Genomic DNA, 22,761 nt, shown 5'->3' on the forward strand with positions numbered 1-22,761 from the left:
AAAATGTTTTACTGACATTGGCAACATTTGAAAAAAACCCGAGCCTCAGGTATAACTTCACTGCTTTAAACCATGAAAAATGCAGATGAGTTATCTTAGCACTGGCTGTGGTTTGCAGTTTCTGATGAGGGGGTTGCCCATCTGTTGATGGGAGCTAGGTGAAGAGAACTTTCTCCATCCTCCACCAGAATAAAAGGGCAAGGCATCCACTCTCTTCAGAAAGGAGGCCTGCCTGTTCGTCTCCCTGCCCTGTGCCTTTGAATGCTGGTGAGGTTGGCAGCGGGGGTGGGGAGGAAACCATAAGCTGACCAGAAATGAAAAGCCAGGAGTCTGTGCTATTTCCTTGATGTGATGAAGGTCCCTGTCAGGAGTTCAGAAACCTGAGCCAGCAGATGAAACCCGTCATTTATGTCATTTCTGCCAGAGATAGCACCACTCAGCCTTTCTCCTCACGAACAGCAGGTCTCATTGTCCGTCACCCACACCCTGCCAGCTTGTCAGCACAGAGCGGCGGCTAACAAATAGAGGCGCCAGTGAGCGGTGGGCAGCCTCTGCCCTCCAGCAGGAATTTTGGGATGCAGTCAAGGCAGCTGCTCTCAGGGGATGTGTGAGATTTGCTGTTAGCTCACTCAGAAGGACAGTTCCTGGGTTGTCACAATCTTCTGATGCATTTTGTTCAAAGTTTTCTGTTCTCAATACCCAGGAGCTGAGAATTTTGTAACTAAAGCGGCAGTGTACCCCCTGCTTGGGGCTCTTCCAAAGCTTCCATTTGCAGGCTATCAGGTGGATGGTGGGAGAGCAAAGCTCTTCTCAGCTGGACTGTTAGAGTGTCTGTCCTGATTAGGTTTCTGGGGAAAGCTGGCACTGAGCCCATAAGGTAATGGCTGCATTTGAGATGGGGAGGTGATAGAGAGCACTTCACACCTTGCCAGTGTGGCATTGGGACATTTCCATATCAGAGCAGGTAGCTGAGTGGTAGGGATTGGCATTCTGCGATCAGGAGCAGTCATCATGCCCACTCTTGTGAAAAGAGTGGGCATTGTTTACTCTCTGCATTAGGGCTCTGCTGAGCTTAACTTTAGGATCCTCTGTAGAGCTTAAACTACTGATGATGGCCCCAGCCCCTGACGTTTGGAGCAGATGGTTTTGGGGTACAGATGGGCTGAGGGATGGCAGTGCCCCTTAAATGGGTCTGGAGGTGAGATCCATGAGCACAGAGCCAGCAGAGGAGCCGAGCCATGTCCTCTCCAGTGTTTGTGCTCTCCCTCACCAGGCCTCACAGCCGTACTCACTTATACTCTACCTTTTAAATTGACTTCGTCATTTTGAGCAAATGTGCAAAAAATGCACAAAACATCCATGTTCTCAAAACTCTTAAGACCAGCCATTATAAAAACAGTGATGCTGCCAGAAGCCCACAGTGTCCTTTGTGTTCTCTTGTTACTGTCCCTTTCCACATGAGGACATTAGGGATGGTCTTGATTTCTCACATTGTAGTGGTCACGCCTGCTTTTGAACTTCACATTTATTTCCTTGTGTGCTGATGGTGCCTTTCCCAGTGTTCTCTGTGTAAGAGTCATCCACACTGCTGCAAGTAACTCTGAGCCTCCCGCTGCTGGGTGGTTTCCCTTGTGGAGCATACCATGACTTCATTTCACTTCCACTGTTGAAGAGACTGGCAGGAGTAAGTGATGCTGCTATGACCATTGTTACCTGTGCCACTTAGTTGTGCCTGTCCCCATTCATGCTAAGGATGAGAGACTGTAGCAGATCACACCATGCTGTTTATATTCCCACCAGCAGAATGCAGACCTTAAAAGAGCTTTTCAGAACTGAATTCTTTTTTTTTTTTTTTAAAGATTTATTTATTTATTATGTATACAGCATGTATGACTGAAGGCCAGAAGAGGGCACCAGGTCTGATTACGGATGGTTGTGAGCCACCATGTGGTTGCTGGGAATTGAACTCAGGACCTCTTGGAAGAGCAGTCAGTGCTCTTAACCTCTGAGCCATCTCTCCAGCCCCAGAACTGAATTCTTGTTATCACATGCCATTCTAATGTTAGTATTCTGGATGGAGTTTGGGGATTAGTGATGGTTTTTTTCTCTTTAACTTTACCATGGAAAATACAAAAGTCATCAAGTTCTCCCGTCACCAGCTTCAGCTCACAATTGGATTGGCATAAGGCTTCATCGGTCCCCTTCAAGATTATTTTGAAGCAAATTGCAGATCTGTTAATTTTTTTTTTATATTTGTATATGTGTGTGTGTGTGTGTGTGTGTGTTTGTGTTTGCATGCGTGTGCACATGAACACACTCCTGAGTGCTTAGAAGTATGTTTACATATGCACACACCATGGCACATGTGTACTCATCAGAAGTATGATGATCCTTTCTTTTCAATATTTGAGTTCCAGGGATACAACTCAGGTTGTGAGGCTTGGTGGCAAGTTCCTTTCCCTGGTGGACCATCTTGCCTGTCTAGCTTTTTATTCATAAAATTTTAATCTACATATATTTCAAAACATTTTCATATGTCTTTCAAAAACAAGAACTTAAAAAATAATCACAAGTGCTAGAGAAATGGCTCAGTTAAGAATGCTTGCTTGGGTTGGAGCTGCTGCTCTTCCAGAGGTCCTGAGTTCAATTCCCAGCAACCACATGGTGGCTCACAACCATCTGTAATGAGATTTGGCGTCCTCTTCTGGTGTGCTGGCATGCATGCACACAGAACACTGTATACATAATAAATAAATTAATCTTAAAGAATGCTTGCTTTTCAGCCAGTCAGTGGTGGTTGCACACCTTTAATCCCAGCACTTGGGAAGGCAGAGGCAGGTGGGTCTCTGTGAGTTTGAGGCCAGCCTGGTCTACAAAGTGAGTTCCAGGACATTGTTATACAGAAAAACCCTGTCTTGAAGAAGAAAAAAAAAAAAAAAAAAAAAAAAAAGTGGGGGAGGCTTGCTTCTCAATCATGAAGACCAGAGTTCAAATCCCAGCATTCATGTCCAGTGGCTCACAATCACCTATAACTCCATCTCCAAGAGATCAGATGCCTTCTTCTGGCTTCCCTGGGGACTCACATGCATGTGCATACACACACACACACACACACACACACACACACACACGTTAAATCACAATACCATTGTAACACCTATAAAAATGATTAGTAATCCCTCAATATTGTCAGATTCCCAACACTCAGATTCTTGTCTGGGAAGTGCTGTGTGTTGACATACATTACCTGCACCAGGGTACAGATGAGCTTTCTGTAAGAGATCGGTTGAAACACATCTTAAATTCCTCTAGGGTTTCCTGGGCAAATACAGGTTAGATGGAGACGAGGCTCTTTGGTGAGCACGTGCTTACTGGAATAGCTCTAGCACTGGTGTGGAGAGACACAGGCCTAGGTCTGTCAAGAGGGAGGCAAAGTGCTGGCTTGGCTTCCTGGGGCTGGCTTCATGTGTATGCAGTGGAGCTGAGCACGAGCCCTGGGAGTGTCGCAGTCAAGTGGAGTGTGGCTCAGAGTGGTTGCTATGCTTCTCTGCTGAGCAGGAGGGCTATGGAGTAGGTGAAGAGGTCAAACCCTGTGAGCACATGGCAGGGTCCAGGGTCATCTACAATTGCTACAGGATCCTTTGCTTAGGTATAGGAGTCATAGATGGATAGCAGGTTATTCTGTTGTTTTTAGGGGAATGAGATATGGAGGCCCACAGAGGTTTCCTAGTGAGATCTGAACTTGCTTTACCCAGCAGGGCTGCATTAGAGGATTGCTTGACCATGTGCGTGGTTCTAGGTGATTGGAAGGGTCTGCACTTGGCTGTGCTAGGGGAGATCTTTTGCTCTACCCCTTGGCATTCCTATAAATAACTCTTTAAAAGAGACAGAAGGGACCGGTGGATAATGATCCAGGCCTTCCTGAGCTGTTCTGTGTTTCTGTTTCTCTCCCCTCTATCTATCTACATATTTCTCACCCCTCCCTCCTTAAGAGTACCCTGGGGAAAAAGTGGGAGTGGCCTTCCACAGAGAAATGGGTAGAATCCCATGGGTTCAGATGGTTATCAGCTCAAAACAGATTTCACTCCTTGGAAATGCATATCTGAGGGTCAGTGTTGGGAAAGATAGCTATGTAGTTCTGGGCTAGAATCTAGAAAGACCCTTTAAAAATCGAGATCAAGGATTGGTAGGATAGTCCAGTGGTTAAACTTACATGTGTGATTACCTTCATTCAGCTCCCAGAATCCACATGGTAGAAAGGGAGAAATGACTCTGCCAACTCACCCTCTGACCTCTATGCACACACTCCTGTACCTACACACATGCATGCACAAACAAAATAAATACATACTTAAAAAAATTGTAAATTGAAATCAGGGACTAGGGAGATGACTCAATCACATGCTCTTGCAGAAGACCTGAGTTTTGTTCCCTGCACTTATGCAGGTTGACTCAGAACTGCCTGTGACCCCTGTTCCAGGGGATCTAGTGCTCCTTTTTGGCCTGTGCAGGCACCTGCACTCACTCACATGCAGACATCCTCACACACATACACATAACTAAAATAAAACAAAAGTCCCAAGGGTTAAGCAATCAGAGCTCTCTTCTACACTTCACAGCACCTCCGTTTGCATTTGTCTTTTTACTGCTTCTCTGTCCACAGTGACATTCTTCCACTTAGGCTATTAAAGTTGATTTGTCATGGATGTTTGGGGCTAAGAGTTTTAGGGTGTAGGTGTGTGAGAAAAAGTTAGCATCTGAAAGATGGTGCAACCTCTCATGAACATTTTGCCATCTCTTCCAGGGCTTCGGATAAAGGAGACCAAGGAGGTTTATGAAGGGGAGGTGACAGAGCTCACTCCATGTGAGACAGAGAACCCCATGGGTGGTTATGGCAAAACTATCAGCCATGTGATCATAGGGCTCAAGACTGCCAAAGGAACCAAACAGCTGAAGGTGAGTCTGTGGGGCACTTACTTGGACTTCCCAGTGTTGTGTGGCTCTGGAAGATGGTACAACCTCTGCCTGGGTTCTGTGCAAAGTGGGGCTGCACAGGTCACGGTGAGGCTGTTAAATGGTAGTACAGGGTCTGGCCCTTGAAAGCTCAGTGGCTGTAGCTGCTACTCTCTTCCTTCTAGAAAAGCACACATGTGCATTAGAATGAGCTGGTAGGTAAGTGAGGAGCCTGCCTCTGCCATGCCATATTCCATTGATACTTCATATCCAAGGCCTAGCCCTCTGATGCACACAGAAAGCAGCACCTCGAGGGCCTGACTGAGTTGTAGGCAGACAGCTCAGTGGACTGCAGGGCCCTGACAGCTGCTCCTGACAGGCTTCCATGGGTTGGAGCTTGAGGCTGCAGTATACTGAGTGGGACTTGGTGTCTGGCCCCAGAGGATTATCCTGTCATCCTTTGGGACACAAGCCAGGATGCTTGAGAGCAGAGCATAGACTTTAAAGTCAAAAGGGAATCTTTAGCTTTGTTTACCTTTTGTTTTAACTTTTAGCTTTGTTTCTTCCATTACAGGCAAGTGATGTGGTCTCTGAGCAGCTCTCTGTCTGTGCTAATTGCTTATCTCATACAATCCTGGGGATCAAACTTGTAGTTTTAGATCCGCAGTGAGAGGTGGATATTCATGACTGTCATAGCTCTGCATTAGTTATTGCCACAATGACTAGTAAACGTCATTACACCCTCCTTGAGTGTGTGTTTGGCCTAGAGCTGACAGCTTCAACAGATGCTTCACATGCTGTCAGTTCATGTGTGTAGACATACCAAAGCTCCCTTGTGTAAGGTAAATGGGCAGCTGCCCATAGAAGTCAGGCAGCCTGCACGAGCCCATCCAGGGTGCATGGCAGGGCTAGCTCTGATCTCAGCATTATGTATCTGCCTTGCAGCTTGTTGTACAACCTCAGGAAGTCACTTGGGCTCTCTGGATCCAGCTTCTCATCTAAGCTGCTAGACCAACTGGGTAATTTCTGTCTTTACTCCACTCTGATTTTTCTGGTTCTGTGATTCTGTGTTTTTTGGTCACTGTTTTATGGAGATCATAAAAATGTCATTTCTTCAAAGAGCTGTTTCTCCTTTTCCTAACAGGGTTCTTCATCCCAAGAGCTTGGCTTGGCAGATCTCTCTGTTGAATGCAATGCTCAGGCTTCATTTTGTACTCATGAAGTTTCCTAGTAGGAGGCAGCACCTTTTCAGTAATCACAACTTCAGCCAGTTCATTTGGGAAATTAACCAGTATGAAAACACTGGAGAGGAAGACACACACACACACACACACACACACACACACATACACACACACACACACACGGTATGTCCTTGAGTGTATCTTATACTAAAAGGCCTGCAACTTAAATTTGACTTGTCTATAAGGCGACTTTGACAGTTTATTTGAGGAAAATAAGGGGAAAGTTAAAAAAAAATTTCAAATGTACTTCTATATCCCGGAGCAAATGTCGATATTGGCTAGAAGAACCTGGTACTTGATGGGTGGTCTAGTGTACAAGGCACATCTGAGTTTGAACAAGGAGTACCCATTTAGTCTTCTACTAGGCCTGCCTTGTGCACTTGGTACTCATTGTCCTGCTACAACAGTACCCAGCTGGCCATCCATCTCCACTGAGCAGCAAGGTAGAGCCCTGGCTTTGCAGGTGAGGTAATAGTGTTCTGGGGCTCCATTGATGTCAAATTTAAAATATAGTTCACTACTTTTAATATGCAGCTTTAGAGATTTTAATACACAGTCACACAGCCATCACCACAGTCTAATTTTAGACTTGAAGAAACCTCAAGCCACTGATGGTCCCTCCCAGCCTGATTCTTAGCCCTGGACAGCCGCCAAACTACTCTCTGTCTCTATGGGTCTACCTGTTGGGGACATTTCATAGAAATGGAGCCATAGAATGTGTTTTCCTGTTTGACTTCTACGCAGTGCTGAGTTTGTACTCTTTAATTTTGTTCAAAATAGAGCTCCAGTTTCCCCCACTGCAACCACATATGTGATATCTCTGAAGTTTAGCCTGGAGAGATGTGTCTAAAAGATGCTGTCCTAGAATGTCAGTAGCCAGGGACATGGGTCTGGGGAGCCCAGGGAAGCAGCAGGCCTGTGCTCCTTGGCAGTCTGCCTGTGCCCACAGGCAGGCCCTGAGCACTGGTATTTGACTCAGAACCTGGGAGGGCCCTTGCTTATGTCTCATTTTGAATTTTATGCATCTGTGATTGTCTCTTGGTGCTGTTTAGTAGATGAGGAAACAAGGCTCTAGAATCATGAGCCTGGCAGAACGCTAGCCTGGTAAGCAAGTACTGGAAAGTTCTGTTAGGAAGGTCCGGTGCTTTCTGAGGTAGGGGAGGTTTAAGAACTCCCTCCTCACTCCTTTATGGCCTTGGAAGCTAAGGAAGGTGAAGAGTCTCCGGGTACCCTGTGGCTGGCTTCTGGGCCCGCTTGCCTCCTCCTCTCCTGGACCAGTCATCCTCATCCCACTCTGATGTGCTCTTGCTTTCATGGCCCCCGCTGATGGATGGATGCTCCGTGCAGTTGCCGGCCCTCTCCACATCCCGTGGAGAGGCACCTCACAGCATGCTAGAAGGAAGTCAGATATGCATTGCAGTTCTCTGAGTCACCCTTGTTTTTTTCAGCTGGACCCCAGTATTTTCGAAAGTTTGCAGAAAGAGCGAGTGGAGGCTGGGGATGTGATTTACATTGAAGCCAACAGTGGGGCTGTGAAGGTAATGTCCTTCCTTCTTGGGACAGAGCACTGTGCCTGGTTTGTGTGTCATGGAAGAGGAGCCGGGTGCCGGAGGAGGGTGGGCGCTGCCTGGTGCCGTGCCAGGGGAAGGACAGTTGTCCCTCTGCGCATTATAAAGTTTCTTTTCCTTTATCTTCATTCTTTAACCTTCTCATGATGAAAACAGTCTGTTAGAAATACTAAGACCTGTTTAGAGGGGGAGTACAAGGTGAGAGACCAAAACAACTTTAGTCATTTTCAAATTGAAATGTGCAGTGTATTTAATCTTCCTTTATCTCTCTGGTATTTTCTTCCCAAGATATATGCATGTGGGAAGGAATGCAGCATTAGCTGGCATTCTTTTCATATCTGATTCCCAGTGTCCTGTACAGGGTTGCTCACTGTTTAATGGATGAGCATAATACTTGATATCATGCAGTAAATCACCCACCTACAAAAGAGTCTGAGCAGCTCCCTCTGTCTCCAGTTAATCTACTGGATTTGCCCTTTATCAGGAATTGCATACAGTTACGGGTGTTGGGGGGACTCTGGAGAAAGTATCGGGTGTCTCCAGCCTGCCGATAGCTTCCTTCTCTTGGCAGAGGGCAGTGGGCACACTGAGGTCGGGCACATTGGGAGATTGTCAGGGAGGCTGTCCTTGCTAGGCTGCATTTGGGAACCAAGGCCTTTGTCTCATTGGGCACTCTGCCATTTGAGGCCTGGGCAGTGAAAACTCACACAGCATTCATGTTTCTCTGTCTACAGAGGCAAGGCAGGTGTGACACCTATGCCACTGAGTTTGACCTTGAAGCTGAAGAATATGTCCCTTTGCCAAAGGGAGATGTGCACAAGAAGAAGGAAATCATACAGGATGTGACCTTGCATGACCTGGATGTGGCCAATGCACGGCCTCAGGTACTGCTGTGCCGCTGTGGGCAGCACACTTGCCTTTTGTCTCTTTGTGAAGCTCTGGGGATGAATCGGCAAGATCTTGCTGCCACTTTGGAGGCAGACGCTCCTTTTTGTCTGTGATGTTCAGCAATTAACATGGGCATGAGCTACGCGGGACTCCTTTGTTCCCATTCTAGTGCAGCAGTCACAGATGATTTCCTGGGCTATTTCTTCTCCCAGCCAAGCCTCCCGCCCTGAACTAGCCAGCTTCCTCTCTGGCTTCTGTCCAGCCATGGCTCGTGCCTGGATGCTCTGAGTATTACTGGCAGGAAGGCACAAGTGCTCTGTGAGCCCACACAGGGTTTCTGAAAGCCTAGCACAACTCTGACCTTCCCTCCACTTAGCAGGGCTCAGCACCTTTAGCTTTGAGTTGGAGCCAAGTCTGTAGCTCTGGAGGGACAGTGGATACTTCTTACACCTTGACTGGTAACTGTAGGAAAGGATGCATCCCATAACCACGTCTCTGAGAAACAGGATTCAGAGAACCAAAGTACACGTGTTCCTTGCTGGTGGCCTTTCAGGTTGCATTCATCTTCATCTTCCCTAGGCCACCTCTTCAGCAGGAGAGGGGTCCCTTGAGGGTTTGCTCAAGAGATTGTTGACACTGGTCTTCGACCAGCAGGTGCCTTCAGGAGGTAGATGTCTGTTTCCAAACTGACCTCAGAAGCCTCTGCTTTAGGCGGAGTGTGGGGTCAGGAGCAAGTCAGCACTGTGTAAGAGCCTGGGTGTCAACAGAGCAGCTCCTTAGGAAGGAGGGGCCTTCCTTGAAGATGGTATAGATTGTACCAAGCTTTGAGTCATAGAAGAGCTTGTGTCCAAGGGAGAGTTTGTGGTCTTTTGTGGCTAATCCACAAAGTTTAAAAAGATAACGGTGAGCAGAGGAGGCCACTCTGCCCGCTATACTCTCAGTGGAAAGAATTTGTCTGATTCCTACAGGTCTAGAGCCTATGAAAGTTCCTCTGTGTTTAGAAGGTTATCAAGGGAGCCAGCATGGTAGCACGGGTCTTAATCCCAGCACTTGGGAGTCAGAGGCAGGGATCTCTGAGTTCAAGGCCAGCCTGGTTTACAGAGCAAGTTCCGAGACAGCCAGGGCTACAGAGAAACCTGTGTCAAAAAACAAAACAAAAACCATACATACATACATACATACATACATACATACATACATACATACATACACACATACATACATACATGAAAATAAAAGCTTATTAAGCTTTCCAGGGGACTTGTGTAGGGATCTCAAGTGAGTTGGCATTGGAGACCTATATGAAGCAGGAGAATAAAGTTTTGGCAGCCTCCTTAGACAGCCTGGCTTGACTAAGTCTTCTCTTCTCCAGGGGGGACAAGATATCCTGTCCATGATGGGCCAGTTGATGAAACCGAAGAAGACAGAGATCACAGGTAAGAGCCAGCCCAGTGCCTTCAGCGGGTCAGGACCCTGTGGCCCTGTGTGTACCTCTAAGCAAAGTATGTGTGGGATGGTGTCCTCCCTCCTCTACTCTAAGATCACAGCTTAACCCTGTTGTCTACGCTCTGTCTAGACAGCTCTCGGGCCCCGTGCACCTGTCTGGTCCTGATGAGGTCCTAGGGAAGTTGAGAAGTCGGGCCAAACTCTGCTGCCATGGCAGTGCCCCCTCTCCCGACTGCCTAGGGCTCTGCTCCTATGTGGCCTTTATATCCCTCTTCTCTTCCCACCTCGGTGTCCTCTTTTCCCTAATGACCTGTAGGTTTGTTACCTTAAAATGTGGGTGAAACACTGAAGTCTCTGTGATCTTGGAGGTCTCAGCCAGGGGAGCAGCTGGAGACAGTTCTTCCAGATCCCAAGAGCAGCTGGGTCTGGGTCTTTGCTTGGCTTTATGGCTGATGTGACAGGGTTTTACTGTACAGTCTGGAATAGCTTGCACTCTGCACCTCCTGCCTCAGCCTCCCTAGTGTTGGGGCTCAGGTGTGTGCTGCACACAGTCACGGCCACAGCCTTTTGCCCTGACTTGTTCTTTACTCTCAGGCAGTCCTTACCTGGTAGATGTGGTGGAAGAGGCAGCAGCTTCTGCAGGGCTTCTGGTTCTGTCTGTGACCTGACCCTGATGGTGTTTTCACGTCTGGGCTGTGACCTGGGGCGGCTCGTATGACTCCGGATAACCTCGTCATCTAGGAGCTAGAAACCATCTTCCTCTCCAGGGAGGGCCGAGACTACACTTGATTGAAGGCTAATTAACCTAAGCATTGTCATATAGGGCCACAAGATGGTCATTTACAGAACACAGAACAGGAAGATTTGCATATGAAAACTCCTGTCATCCTAGGCTCCAAATCTGCTAGTCTCTGAGATGAGGTGGGAGCTGGATCATCAGGTCGGGAGAGTGAGCTAGGAAGGCAGGATGGGGAGTGTGGAGAGGTGATGGTCTTCCTGTGCACAACCCTCTTTGGGTTAGCCAGACAACTTTAGGGAGAGCTGCCAGTTTTGTAGCCTTTAGCTGTGTTTGTTCCTGTTTCAGACGATGTAACTGAAGCTGGAGTGTGGCCTGGGCCTGCTGGGGCCTCACAGCCAGGGAAACGGGCGGCAAGGGTGGGTTTGGATGGAAGTCAGCTCAGAGCGGGAGCTGATTGCTGCTGCTGACCCTGCCCTCCCTCATCTAGATAAACTTCGAGGGGAGATCAACAAGGTGGTGAACAAATACATTGACCAGGGCGTCGCAGAACTCGTTCCCGGAGTACTCTTTGTCGACGAGGTCCACATGCTGGACATCGAGTGCTTTACCTACCTGCACCGAGCTCTGGAATCTTCCATCGCTCCCATTGTCATTTTCGCATCCAACCGAGGCAACTGTGTCATCAGGTAGGGCCCCTCCCGCCTGCCCGGTTTCCCACCTTCCTTCTGAGCAGGTTTCCTGCTTGGACTCAGGATACCCGCAGCACCATGAGGCAGATGGGGGAGAAGCAAGGTTGTGTGTCAGTGTTGTTGTGATGAGGAGTCTTCCCAGTGGTCTTTAGGGCCATTGAGTGTGAAAGTGATGGTCACATAGGGCGGGTCTTCGTTGGGATGTCATGGGTTAGCTGCTGACTTCTTTATATCTCCTGCTGAGTGATACCCGCCTCACTTCAGGTGAGGGAACTGAATGATGTAACTTGCCATGTTCTTCCCATTCCAGACCTTTCTGTGACACGGTGGTACCTTGGTGGCCATCCTCCCTCACACCCCCTTGAGAGTTGAGTCCTGGATGCTGGGTGGTCATACAGTCTCTCCCCTGTTAGTGCAAGCCCAGAGCTGGGTGGAGGGCTTTTCCAGTCTCCATTTTGTCTTTAGTACTTGGGGTCTGACCTGCAGAGAATGTGCACGCTTTTGTCTGAGGCCCATGTCAGGTTCCTAATATGTAGTTGTAGTGGCCTAGAGGTTTTCTGTGGTCCTTTGGGACATTCGGGGCTGGTCTCTGCAGTGCTGGGATGTAAAGGGCTGCTTTTCAAGCCCACAGCAGTTACATGAGACAGTACCCTGGGGCTATGTAGTCCTGATAGCGGGCACTGAAAACTGGAAGAGTCCTATGGCCCATGACATATTCATGACAGCCAGAGCTGAACCAGAAGCCCAGCTGCTGGCTTGCCACTCCATGATGATGGGCCACATAGAAGAATGTCACTGGCTCTTGCTGGAGAAACTTAGTCTACACTAAGATTGTCCACGCTGGGTGCTGCTGGCTCTGGGGCGGTCTGGTGCTTGCTATGAGCACCAGTGCATTACACAGCAGCCCTCAGTTGTGTCCCTGCCCACTTGTAGTTGGGATATATATGTGGCTCATTGTGTGGCTGTTTTGGCTCCCTCTGATAGTCTGGATAGTCTTCTGACTATCACAGGTGCCTCCTGCAGGGTTGGAGGAAGCTGTCGTGCCAGGTCCAGGCCAGCTTCTGGAGAGGATCAGGCCCACCTGGGTGGCATCTGGAAGCTACATGTGGGCCCTGGCCCAGAAAGCCTGGCATCCGTGGCTCTGCTGGAGACTTGCTTTTTTTTGCACAGCTTCATCTGGGCTCAGCATAGACATATGATGCCCCCTGCTGGGAGCTCTGCCAACAGAGCTAACCTAGGCCAGTGGGTGCCAACAGAGGCTGGCAGCTCTGGGCCCCAGTTGCCAGGGCTATATCCAGAAGGAAGGAGCTCTTGATCCCAGCCTGCTGTGAGAACCAAACTCTTGCCAGCCATATGAACTCTAAAAGTGGATTTGGTGCTGAGTGCTGGCGGGGATGCTCCATCATGTTGACAGCATCCACAAGAGATGGTGGAACGCCCACATGGAGCACCACACTGCACTGCTGCTCCTGCTAGCTTGGGCAGGCAGGGCCTGAGCTCTCACCAGGTGTGCACATGGCTTGGGTTCGGGTGAAGACTGGACTCCAGAGTACATAGCCTCAGCAAGTTTTGGCTAGAATGCTAAAAGACAGAGTCCAGGAATATCTGCACAATGTGAGCAGCCTGTGGTGAGCTATGCACAGCCTTCTCCCCAGAGAAGCTGCTGAGCTCTTGTACCACAAGCATCTCGCCTGACACCCAAGCTCCGAAGGGAAGTCACAGTGTTGAGGGCTTTCTCCTTGTCAGCTTTCTAGTGCTCTCTATATGAGCCACATACAAAGTGATGTCAGGGCACCCTGACACCCAAGGGCAGATGAGGTTACCTCCCAATGGTAGACTACAAGCCAAAAGTGCTGCCACTCAGCTTGCTGGAAAGCCCACATGATGCTTCAACCCAGTGGCTGCTGGGCAGTGAGTAGGCATGAAGTGTTGAGCATGGCATCACATGGAGCTGGCTGTAAGCGGGGTTTCTCTGCAGCTGCTCCCAAATAACCGCACAGAAACTTAAATATAAATATAAATGCTCAGCCTGTGGCTCAGGCTTGTTACTATCTAACTCTTAGAACTTAAATTAGCCCATTAATCTACATTCTGCCACAGGACATCACCTCTCTTTCATCTTGCACCCTCTGCTTCTTCTCTGTGTCTGGCTGGTGACTCCTCTGACTTCTTCCCAATGTCCTTAGTCTGGTTCTCCCGCCTAACCTTATCCTGTCCAGCTATTGGCCAGTCAGCTTCTTTACTAAACCAATCACAGTGACAGTGTACAGGACTGTTATACAGCTGGCATCAGGGAACACTAGCTCTGACACCATTGCTGTGAAAATATAGCCATGACAGTGCCCTTTCCAGAAGTTGCCTTCCATTCATCCTTTGGCTTCTGGCCATCTTACCAGCTCTGTGGCAGTGGCTTCATGGGTTGAGCCTCAGACATGAGCTCACTGCCTGCTGGCCTTGTGTTGTCTAGAGCATAAGTCCTAGCACGAGCCTGGTTCCCTCCCACAAGGGATATATATATCAGGCATATGGAAGCCCATACCTTAAGCAAGTCCCTTGTTTTTCTTGTAAATTACACAGATTAAATGTTGAGTGCAGAGTCTCTAAGCCAGTGGTTCTCAACCTTCCTAATGCTGCGATCCTTTAATACAGTTCCTCTCGTGGTGGTGACCCTAATCGTAAAATTATTTTTGTTGCTACTTTGTAACTGTAATTTTGCTACTGTTATGAATTGTAATATAAATATGTTTTCCAATGGTCTTAGGTGATGACCCACAGGTTGAGAACCATTGCTCTAAGCCATGTGGGCCTGGAGTGGTGTACCATAGGTTGTTCCCTGCTTATCTGTCCCGTGCATGGCTTGGTCTCAGTAACCTGTGGGAGCATGACAGGTCATGTGGTCCTGTCATAAGCCCTCTTGGCCCTGGCAGACTATCCCCAGGTCCTCTAGGTAACGTACATAAGGAAAAGTGTTCACCTGTGGATGCTGGAGGAGGAGGTGCTTACCCCTTTGCTGTTCCAAGGAATCCTTTCCCTTTGGGTCCAGGAGCACCAACTGTTAGATGAGAGTGGCCAGCACTGGCCCCAGCTCTGCCTGTGGAGGGTCCATTTTCCCATGGAGCCATGTCTTCCTCGGATTTAGGAAGGTCGGTAGGAATTTCTGAAGGTTGGTTACCTTGTTGTGCCAAAGTGTCAAGACTTAGACCAATGTGGTTGACCTGTAACACATGTCCAGAATGATGCTTTACAAAAAGCACTGTATTGATAGACATATCTGGTGCACAATGGAGCATTCAGTAGTTTGTAGTATGTTCACTGTCTCTACAGATTTGCCTTTTTTCATATAAATGGTACTATATGACCTGGCCTCTTGTGGTTGCCATCATTCACTCTGCTTGTTCTCAGGGGTCATCTGTGTTGCTTTTTACACTTTGTAGCAGAACCATATTCCATAGTGTGGAATATTTGATGGCGTATGTCACCTGTCCATTCCTCAGCAGGTAGGCAGGAGTTATTTTGGCTATGATGAATAATGCTGCTGTGAACATCTGTGCACATCTTATGTGGATATAGTTGTGACTTCTTTGGGATGTGTCCCTAGGAGTATGGGTGCTGGATTAGGTAGTAACTGCTCAGCCTTTCAACAGTGATGACTTTTTCCAAGTCACTGCCCTCTTTATGCCCCACCAGCATTGGGCAGAGTCCCATGTTTCCATTCTTCCAGTGCTCCCCAGTATTGTCTTTCCAATTAGAGATACCAGTGGGTAGAATGTGCAGCACATTAGTTTGATTTGTTTTTCCTAATGGGTGGTGGGAAGTTGAACATTTTATTTTTATAGTCACTTATAAATCTTTGGAGAAATGCTTAATAATGTTCTGTGTATTTGTTTGTTTTTTGCAACAAGGTCTCATGTGTCCCAACCTGGCCTCAAATTTGTGCTATCTAGCCAGAGATGATCTTGAACTTCTAACCCTCCCAAGTTCTGGGATTACAGATGTGCCCAGTTTTCATTTAGGTTGTTTGTCTTTTTTCTTGAACAGTAAACATTCTTTATGGCCAGGTGCCTTTAATCCCAGCACTCAGGAGGCAGAGGCAGGTGGATCTCTGTGAGTTCAAGGCCAACCTGGTCTACAGAGTGAGTTCCAGGGCAGCCAAGGCTACACAGAGAAACCCTATCTCGAAAAAAGCAAAACAAAATCTTTATGTACTTTGGATATAGGATATTTATTGCATAGATCAATAATGAATGAACATTATATAAATGTATCTGAGTATTTTCTACCTTTCTTTGGGTAGTCGTATCAATTTTTTGACATAGGTTTTAAATTTTTATTCAGAACTAATTTGTGGGTTAGGAGTTGAGCTCAGTAGAGTACTTGCCTTGTGTGTGCAATGCTATCTATGGTTTTCACCCTCCTGCCCCCAATAACAAATTCCAGTCCACCTTGGAGTCCAGCCTGCCTACTGTTGTGCTTTGCTCTCAATAAGAAGCACTGTCTAACCTGAGACTGTAGGCGCATGCCCTTGTTTTCTTCTAAGAGTCTGTAGTTCAGCTCTTGGTTCATACATCATTTGGGGTTAATTTTTGTGCACAGTGAAAGAAGGGTCAATTCTGCATCACAGATATAAAGATGTCCAGCTGTCATAGAACTGTTCATTGAAATGACCATCCTTCAAAAATATTTATTGTGGCCGGGCGGTGGTGGCACATGCCTTTAATCCCAGCACTCGGGAGGCAGAGGTAGGCGGATCTCTGTGAGTTCGAGGCCAGCCTGGTCTCCAAAGCGAGTTCTAGGAAAGGCGCAAAGCTACACAGAGAAACCCTGTCTCGAAAAACAAAACAAAACAAAAAATATTTATTGTGTATATGTGTGCATGCATTTATGTGCACCATGTATGTATGTGCAGGTGCCACAGATGTCAGAGGGTGTTAGATACCCTGGAACAGTTGCAGGTGGTTATGAACCACCTGGTGTGGTGTTGGGAACTGAACCTGGGTCCTCTGGAAGAGCAGTAAGCTCTCTTAATTGCACAGCCTCTCCCTAGCCCAAAATGACCATTCTTACCAAGTTGCATTGGCAGCCAAGTCATATGGCTGGCCTTTTAAAGTATCTCATTGTGTCCACTGAACTGAGGTCAGGAGCATGTCAGGAAGTTGCCTGTTGAATTGCTTAGGTGTTTACTGCATTTTCAGGCATCAGCAAAGCCTTGTGTCATCTGTGTCCCTGGCATTATGTATTACAGAGAGCAGCAGTGGGCACTGATCCTCAAACAGGGGCCGTTTTTCCTGTGAACATCTGGCAATATCTGGAGACATTTTTATTTTTCATGACTCGGTGCTGTGGATGTGGCGTAGCATCCAACAGTGCACAGCACAGCCTCTGACAGAAAGTATGGGGTCCAGAAGTCAACAGTGGCATGGTATAGAGCCCAGAGTTTCAGGCAGAGGAGTGTTAAAAAGTGAGTGGGCTCTTTGCTCAAGTGAAAGCTATGTTTCTAGAGACCCAGCGCATCCTGCAGAGGCATTGTACCCAAGCTCAAGGAGCACTGGGTCTGTGGGCTCACAGTCTAGACTGTCTACCCGGGAGCGCAATATTAACCGAAATACATTTATTAAGAAGTTTGTAATAAGATGTGCTCCACTTTGTTCCTAGTTCAGCGCTGTCCCTGCAGCTGCCACTGAACAGTGTCCTTGTGTTTTTCTTGTCTCACATGGGCGTCCACAGACAATTTCCCATGAATGGGTTTTCCAGAAGAATCTTTGTGCTTCAGATTCATAGCTTGCATGATTAAATAGTACTTTGCAGTCCTTAATTGTTGTTGATTTTTTTTTTTAAATACTCTTTGGCTCTTAGAGGAACCTGCCACCCAACTACCAAACAAATCACATGGAGTCTTATTCTTTCTTATAAATGCCCGGCCTTAGCTTTGGCTTGTTTCTTGCCAGCTTTTCTTAACTTAAATCTACTTTTTGCCTCTGGGCTTTTAATGTTGTGGATAATGCTCATTGTTAATAAAAAAGACTGATTGGTCAGTAGCAGGGCAAGAATAGATTGGGCGAGAAACAGCCTGATGCAGAGAGAATGATGGAAGGAAGAAGGGCAGAGTCGGGAGAGTTTGGGGGAGACAGCAAGCTCCCACAGGACAAGCAGGGCATGTAGAAAATGAAGTAACAAGCCATGAGCCACGTGGCAAAGCATAAATAAAAATATGGGTTAACTTAAGTGTAAGAGTTAGCTAGTAACAAGCCTGAGCTATCAGCTGACCATTCGTAAATAATATTAAGCCTCGGAGTCATTTATTTGGGAAGCGGCTGCCCAGGTATTTGGGAATAAGCAGGTGGAACAGGAAACATCCAATTACACTTTTACCTTACTCTATTTCTGTATATCTTTTCCTTCCTTCTTTCTCTGTGACTTGCTCTGTAGCTAGGTGGCTGGCCCCAGATGTCCTTCTCCTTTTCTTGCTCCTCCCCCAGATTTTCCCTCCTATTTATTCTTTCTGCCTGCCAACCCTGCCTATCCTTTCTCCTGTCTTACTATTGACTGCTCAGCTTTTTGTTAGCCCAATCAGGTGTTTTAGACAGGCACAATAACACATCTTTGCATCATTGAACAGATATTCCACAGCATAAACAAATGTAACACATCTTTAAGTAATATTCTACAACACTTAATAGCTTCTGAGTGGTCTTTTGGTTTAAGTTTTAGCTTTATGAACTCAACCATAAGAAGCTCAGTAACCACACTCATATAAGTTCTGTTCTTTTGAGGGCTGCTGGAGGGGCACTTCATTTCTCACATACCTTTTTTCATTAAATTTCTTATGCTCTTATCATGTATGAATCCAAGATGATTTATAATGAGGCTGTGGAATTCTGAATATTTGTTCTTGGACTATTTCAACATGGCAGAGTTGAGATTTTTGGATGTCCTGAGACTCCACCCTCCCAAAAAACCCTCCCAAATAAACTCTAAGAAGAATTGAAAGGGAATTCAGTAACAAAAATTTAAATACCATTTTTAAAAGTTACTTTTCTTGAAAAGATGATAACTATTGTAAGTACTGTGATTTGAATCCTGATAAAACTTCATATTTTACAATTCCCCTTATTATTTAAAAAAAAGTGTTGCTGGCCTCAGATTTCTTGTATAGCTGATGGTAACCTAGAACTCTTGATCCTCCTGAGGCATGGTAGTGTAGTAATACAGGCTTGTACACCACACTCAGTCTTACGTGGTGCTGGGCATCAAACCTAGGGTGCCATGCTTACAAGGCAGGCCATCCCTGAGCACACCCCAGTGCTAAAGCGTGCATTGACATATGTAGTAGTGACGCAACCATCACTACTATCTGTGTTTCCAAAACTCTTTTACAGACTCATTTATTTTTATCTTACATGTATAAATGTCTTGCCTCCCTGTATCTGTGCACCACATCTATGCAGGAGCCTGTGGAGGCCAGAAGAGGGCACTGGATCCCCTGGAACTGCAGTTGCAGACAGTTGTGAGCCACCATGTGGGTGCTGGGAACCAAACAACAGGTCCTCTTTAAAAGCAACCAGTGTCCTCAACCACTCAGCTGTCCACCAGCCTGTTTCCACCAGAACCTTTTCCTCACCCCCAAAACAGGACTCCTGTAGCCCTTACGTATCCAGTCCCATCTTCCCGTTCAGACTGCAGTAGACGACCGCAGTAGACGACCGCAGTAGACGACCGCAGTAGACGACCACAGTAGACGACCGCAGTAGACGATCGCAGTAGACGACCGCAGTAGACGATCGCAGTAGACGACCGCAGTAGCCTCTGACTTCCTTCTGTGGATGTGGCCACTTAGTTTCCTGGAGTGCAGTTTGTCACCCATTGTCCTTTGGTGTCTGGCTTGTTTTCCTTAGTAGGTTTCAAGTTTATCCTGTGCTGCTGTACATCTTACTTCCATTTATTTTTATAATAAATATATACTGGTACTAAACTGCATTGGAAAGATTTCAAAATAGATGTTTGAATGTTTTTTTCTCTCTTTCTTGCTTCCCTTCTTCCTTCCTTGTGTGTGTCTGTGTGCGCATTCTCACACTCACTTAGCGTCGCACACTTGTGGAGGTTCTCTCTGCACCATATAGGTTCTGGGAACTAAACTCAGACTATTGGGCTTGGTAAGCAAGCACCTTTGCCTGCTGGACTGTGTTGCCAGCCCTAAAACGACATATTTTGATATTAACAAATTAAAGTGGCATGCCTTATTCTTTCTTTTTTTAAATCAGCTGTGGTATCTTTTGCAGCTGTGACTAGGCTCAAGATGTTAGGGAGGCTGATGGCCACCCGAGTTAGGATGGCCTGATACAGAGCCACAGCTACTAAGCCCCCCCATGGCTGCAGCTGGGCCGGCCTGTGGGCACCAGTGTCTGCCCAGCATGTGTCTGTCCCATCAGGCAGCTGGCACAGGCCTGGCAGGTTGGCAGGCTTCCTCTCCTGACTGTTGACAAGGGCTTGGCTAAGGGATAAAGAGAGAAACAAAGGATGTAATTGGACAATTCTCAGGAAGAAAAGAGTGAATGTTAGGGAAAACATTTGTGCCTCATTAGTAACCGAGGAAATGCAACTCAATCAAGGTGTTCCCCTTTCTCTTTTTCTAAATCACTAAAGCAGCAAACATTTAGGAATTCAAATGCTTTGCTGGCTATGGTGTTGGGCAACTGGGTCACTCATGTAGCTGTGCAGACTGGCGTAGTCATCCATTCCTTAGACCCTTATGCTGCTCAGGCATGGTGCTAGTTTCAGAGGAAATAATTCATTAATATGTGCTGTCAAGTAAAAATTAAGCATGGTTATTAAGACTGAAGCAACAGGCAAAACCAGAAAAATGCACACATTGGCAGTATAACTATAAAACACTCATTGAAGGTGTGGCAAATAGTTAGGGTTTTTTGGGTTTTGTTGTGTTCCATCTTCCCAAATTTTCTATTTCTGGAATGATGAAGCTGTTCCCCTGGGCCACCTGGCCCTGATTCTCGGGGATGCTAGTAACCTACTCTGTCCCAAGAGTGCCTCTACTCATGTGTCTGTGGTTCAGGATCTCAGAGTTCCTTGGGTAATGGGAGTGATTTTTGGCTCTTGCAGGGGCACTGAGGACATCACCTCTCCACACGGCATCCCACTGGACCTGCTGGACCGGGTGATGATCATCAGGACCATGCTATATACACCACAGGAGATGAAGCAGGTAAGCCTCTGGAGCCCCCCCCCCCCCCCCCCCCCCCCCCGGCCTGGCTTTTGCTCACCAGTCTGAGAAAGTCACAGTGTCCTTGTGACTCTGAAAGATGGATCGTTCTGAGTGGACATTCTCGGATGGGTTAGAACCTCTGCTCTCTGTGGGTCTGGTCCATCTATCTACTCTTGATGAGCTTGAGGAAAAGGGAAAAGAAAACATGGACTTAGCAGGGCAGTGGTGGCTCACGCCTTTAATTCCAGCACTTGGGAGGCAGAGCCAGGTGGATCTCTGTGAGTTCAAGGCCAGCCTGGTCTACAGAGCAAGATTCAGGACAGGCACCAAAGCTACACAGAGAAACCCTGTCTCAAAAAAAGAAAAGAAAAGAAAAGAAAAGAAAACATGGACTTAATGACCACCGGATGCTATCAGCCTACAGAAGGGCAAGTATGATGTAGTTGCCTGATATAGTAATGCACACCTGCCATACCAACAGGATGAGGCAGGAGGATCACAATTTTGAGGTGTAGTAAGATCCTGTCTCAGAAGGAAACCACAGCCTGGCAGTGGTGGCGCACACCTTTGATCCCAGCACTTGGGAGGCAGAGGCAGGCAGGCTGGTGAATCTCTCTTAAGTTCAAGGCCAGCCTGGTCTAGAGTTCCTGGACAGTACCATTTAGGCATTCCTAAGTGGGCCTGGACTGTGTAAGAAACTAGCCAAGCATGAACCTGGGAGCCACCCAGTAAGCAGCACACCTCCATGTCTCTGCTTCAGTTCCTGCCTCCAGGCTCCTCCTTGAGTTCCTGGCCTGGCTTCCCTGGACGCTGTACTGTAATCTATGAGATGTGTAGACCTTTCCTCCCAAGTCGATTTGGTCAGTGTCTTATCACAAACCAGAACAGCCCTTTCTCTGGGAAATGAGAGACCTACCTTTGGTTTTGAGGCATTGTCACTCAGGTTCCATTGAGATGGTGACAAAGAAGACCGTCTCCTTGCTTTGCAAAATTATCACATGCATTCTGTGAGATTGTGATGGGACAGGGCACCATCATCCTCAGCTGCTTCATGGCCAGCCTCTAGGGTCTTTGACGACAGCTTTGTGATAACTAAGTGGTGGAGCTGGCCTCCTCCGGAGAAGCTCACCTTGGAGCTCCAGGTGAAGCTCCTCTGGAGTGCTCTGCCTCCCCTCATACTGGTGCTGTGATGGACAGGCCTGCTCAGGTCAGTCTCCAGGCTTCTCCCGGTGGCTTCCTGTCTGGGTCTCGCTTTGGCCTTAGTGGCTCCAGGGGTCCCCTCAGCCTTTTGCTGGAGTTAAGGCAGGTTTTACATAGACAAACTCAACTTAATGGGTGCAGGGTGCCCCTGGTGCTGACACCTCACAAACATCCCTGCAGGTTATTAAATGATTAAAGATCTCTTCCATGAGCCGCCTGTTCCCAAGCAGCTGAGGTAGGAGCGCCCACAATTGCTCCGGCCTGTTCTAGAGACAGTGAGAGCAGATATCCCTGGTATTATGGAAGGAAGCCAAGCCACAGAGCCAGCCAGCAAAGAGATGATGCTGGCCCTCCCCTTGCCAGCCTCTGCCCTTCAGTCTTTGTATCTCTCTGGAGTTGGCAGACCTGGGGATGGGACCTAGGACCCAATGCATGCTGAGAACATGCCCTGCCACTGATGTACATACATCCCAGTCCCTCTTGCCGTTCCAGAAGACTCCTGAGCAGCCATTTTTGCTGTTGGCCCGAGGTCACGAGTCCTTGAGTCGTGTAGCTGGCTGCTGGAGCAGAGCAGGGGGCATCCTTCCTAGCTTTCTTTCCATAGCTCTTGAGCTCATCTGGTGACTGCCCTGGGCTCCTCTGCTGTTGGACCTGATAGCTGAGCCTGTGTGTATATATGCTCACATCCTGACCCCTGAGGAGCACAGCAGACGGGTTTGTGGCCTCTGTGGTGTTTGGGACATGTTTGAACTAGTCAAGAGGTTTTCCCCAGTTCTCCTCTTACGGCCTTTTCTGGATAAAGGCAGCACTAGCAGTG

At 47.5% G+C, this 22,761-nt stretch overlaps 1 protein-coding gene and 1 long non-coding RNA gene across 3 annotated transcripts in view; one reads left to right on the top strand and one right to left on the bottom strand.

Moving 5' to 3' along the window:
* The window catches only part of Ruvbl1 (RuvB like AAA ATPase 1), a 38,845-nt gene that overhangs the window by 14,016 nt on the left and 2,068 nt on the right, over nucleotides 1–22,761 (top strand). Inside the window, exons 4-9 of the mRNA XM_042274492.2 lie at nucleotides 4,805–4,956; nucleotides 7,646–7,735; nucleotides 8,500–8,649; nucleotides 10,026–10,089; nucleotides 11,326–11,524; nucleotides 20,642–20,744. Of these exons, the coding sequence (XP_042130426.1) occupies nucleotides 4,805–4,956; nucleotides 7,646–7,735; nucleotides 8,500–8,649; nucleotides 10,026–10,089; nucleotides 11,326–11,524; nucleotides 20,642–20,744 (758 nt within the window). The remainder of the gene's footprint in view (nucleotides 1–4,804; nucleotides 4,957–7,645; nucleotides 7,736–8,499; nucleotides 8,650–10,025; nucleotides 10,090–11,325; nucleotides 11,525–20,641; nucleotides 20,745–22,761) is intronic.
* The window catches only part of LOC121828205 (uncharacterized), a 35,465-nt gene that overhangs the window by 8,191 nt on the left and 4,513 nt on the right, over nucleotides 1–22,761 (bottom strand). Inside the window, exons 3-6 of one of the 2 annotated variants that reach the window (XR_013049987.1) lie at nucleotides 20,803–20,925; nucleotides 14,531–14,742; nucleotides 4,978–5,134; nucleotides 3,205–3,272 (exon numbers count right to left, since the gene is read on the bottom strand). This is a non-coding gene — a long non-coding RNA (uncharacterized LOC121828205). Of the gene's footprint in view, nucleotides 1–3,204; nucleotides 3,273–4,977; nucleotides 5,135–14,530; nucleotides 14,743–19,753; nucleotides 20,016–20,802; nucleotides 20,926–22,761 lie in introns of those variants that run through there. The other variant, XR_013049986.1, reaches the window with a different exon arrangement.

This window comes from Peromyscus maniculatus, chromosome 3 (assembly GCF_049852395.1).
Source record: "Peromyscus maniculatus bairdii isolate BWxNUB_F1_BW_parent chromosome 3, HU_Pman_BW_mat_3.1, whole genome shotgun sequence".
Lineage (NCBI taxonomy): Eukaryota > Metazoa > Chordata > Mammalia > Rodentia > Cricetidae > Peromyscus > Peromyscus maniculatus.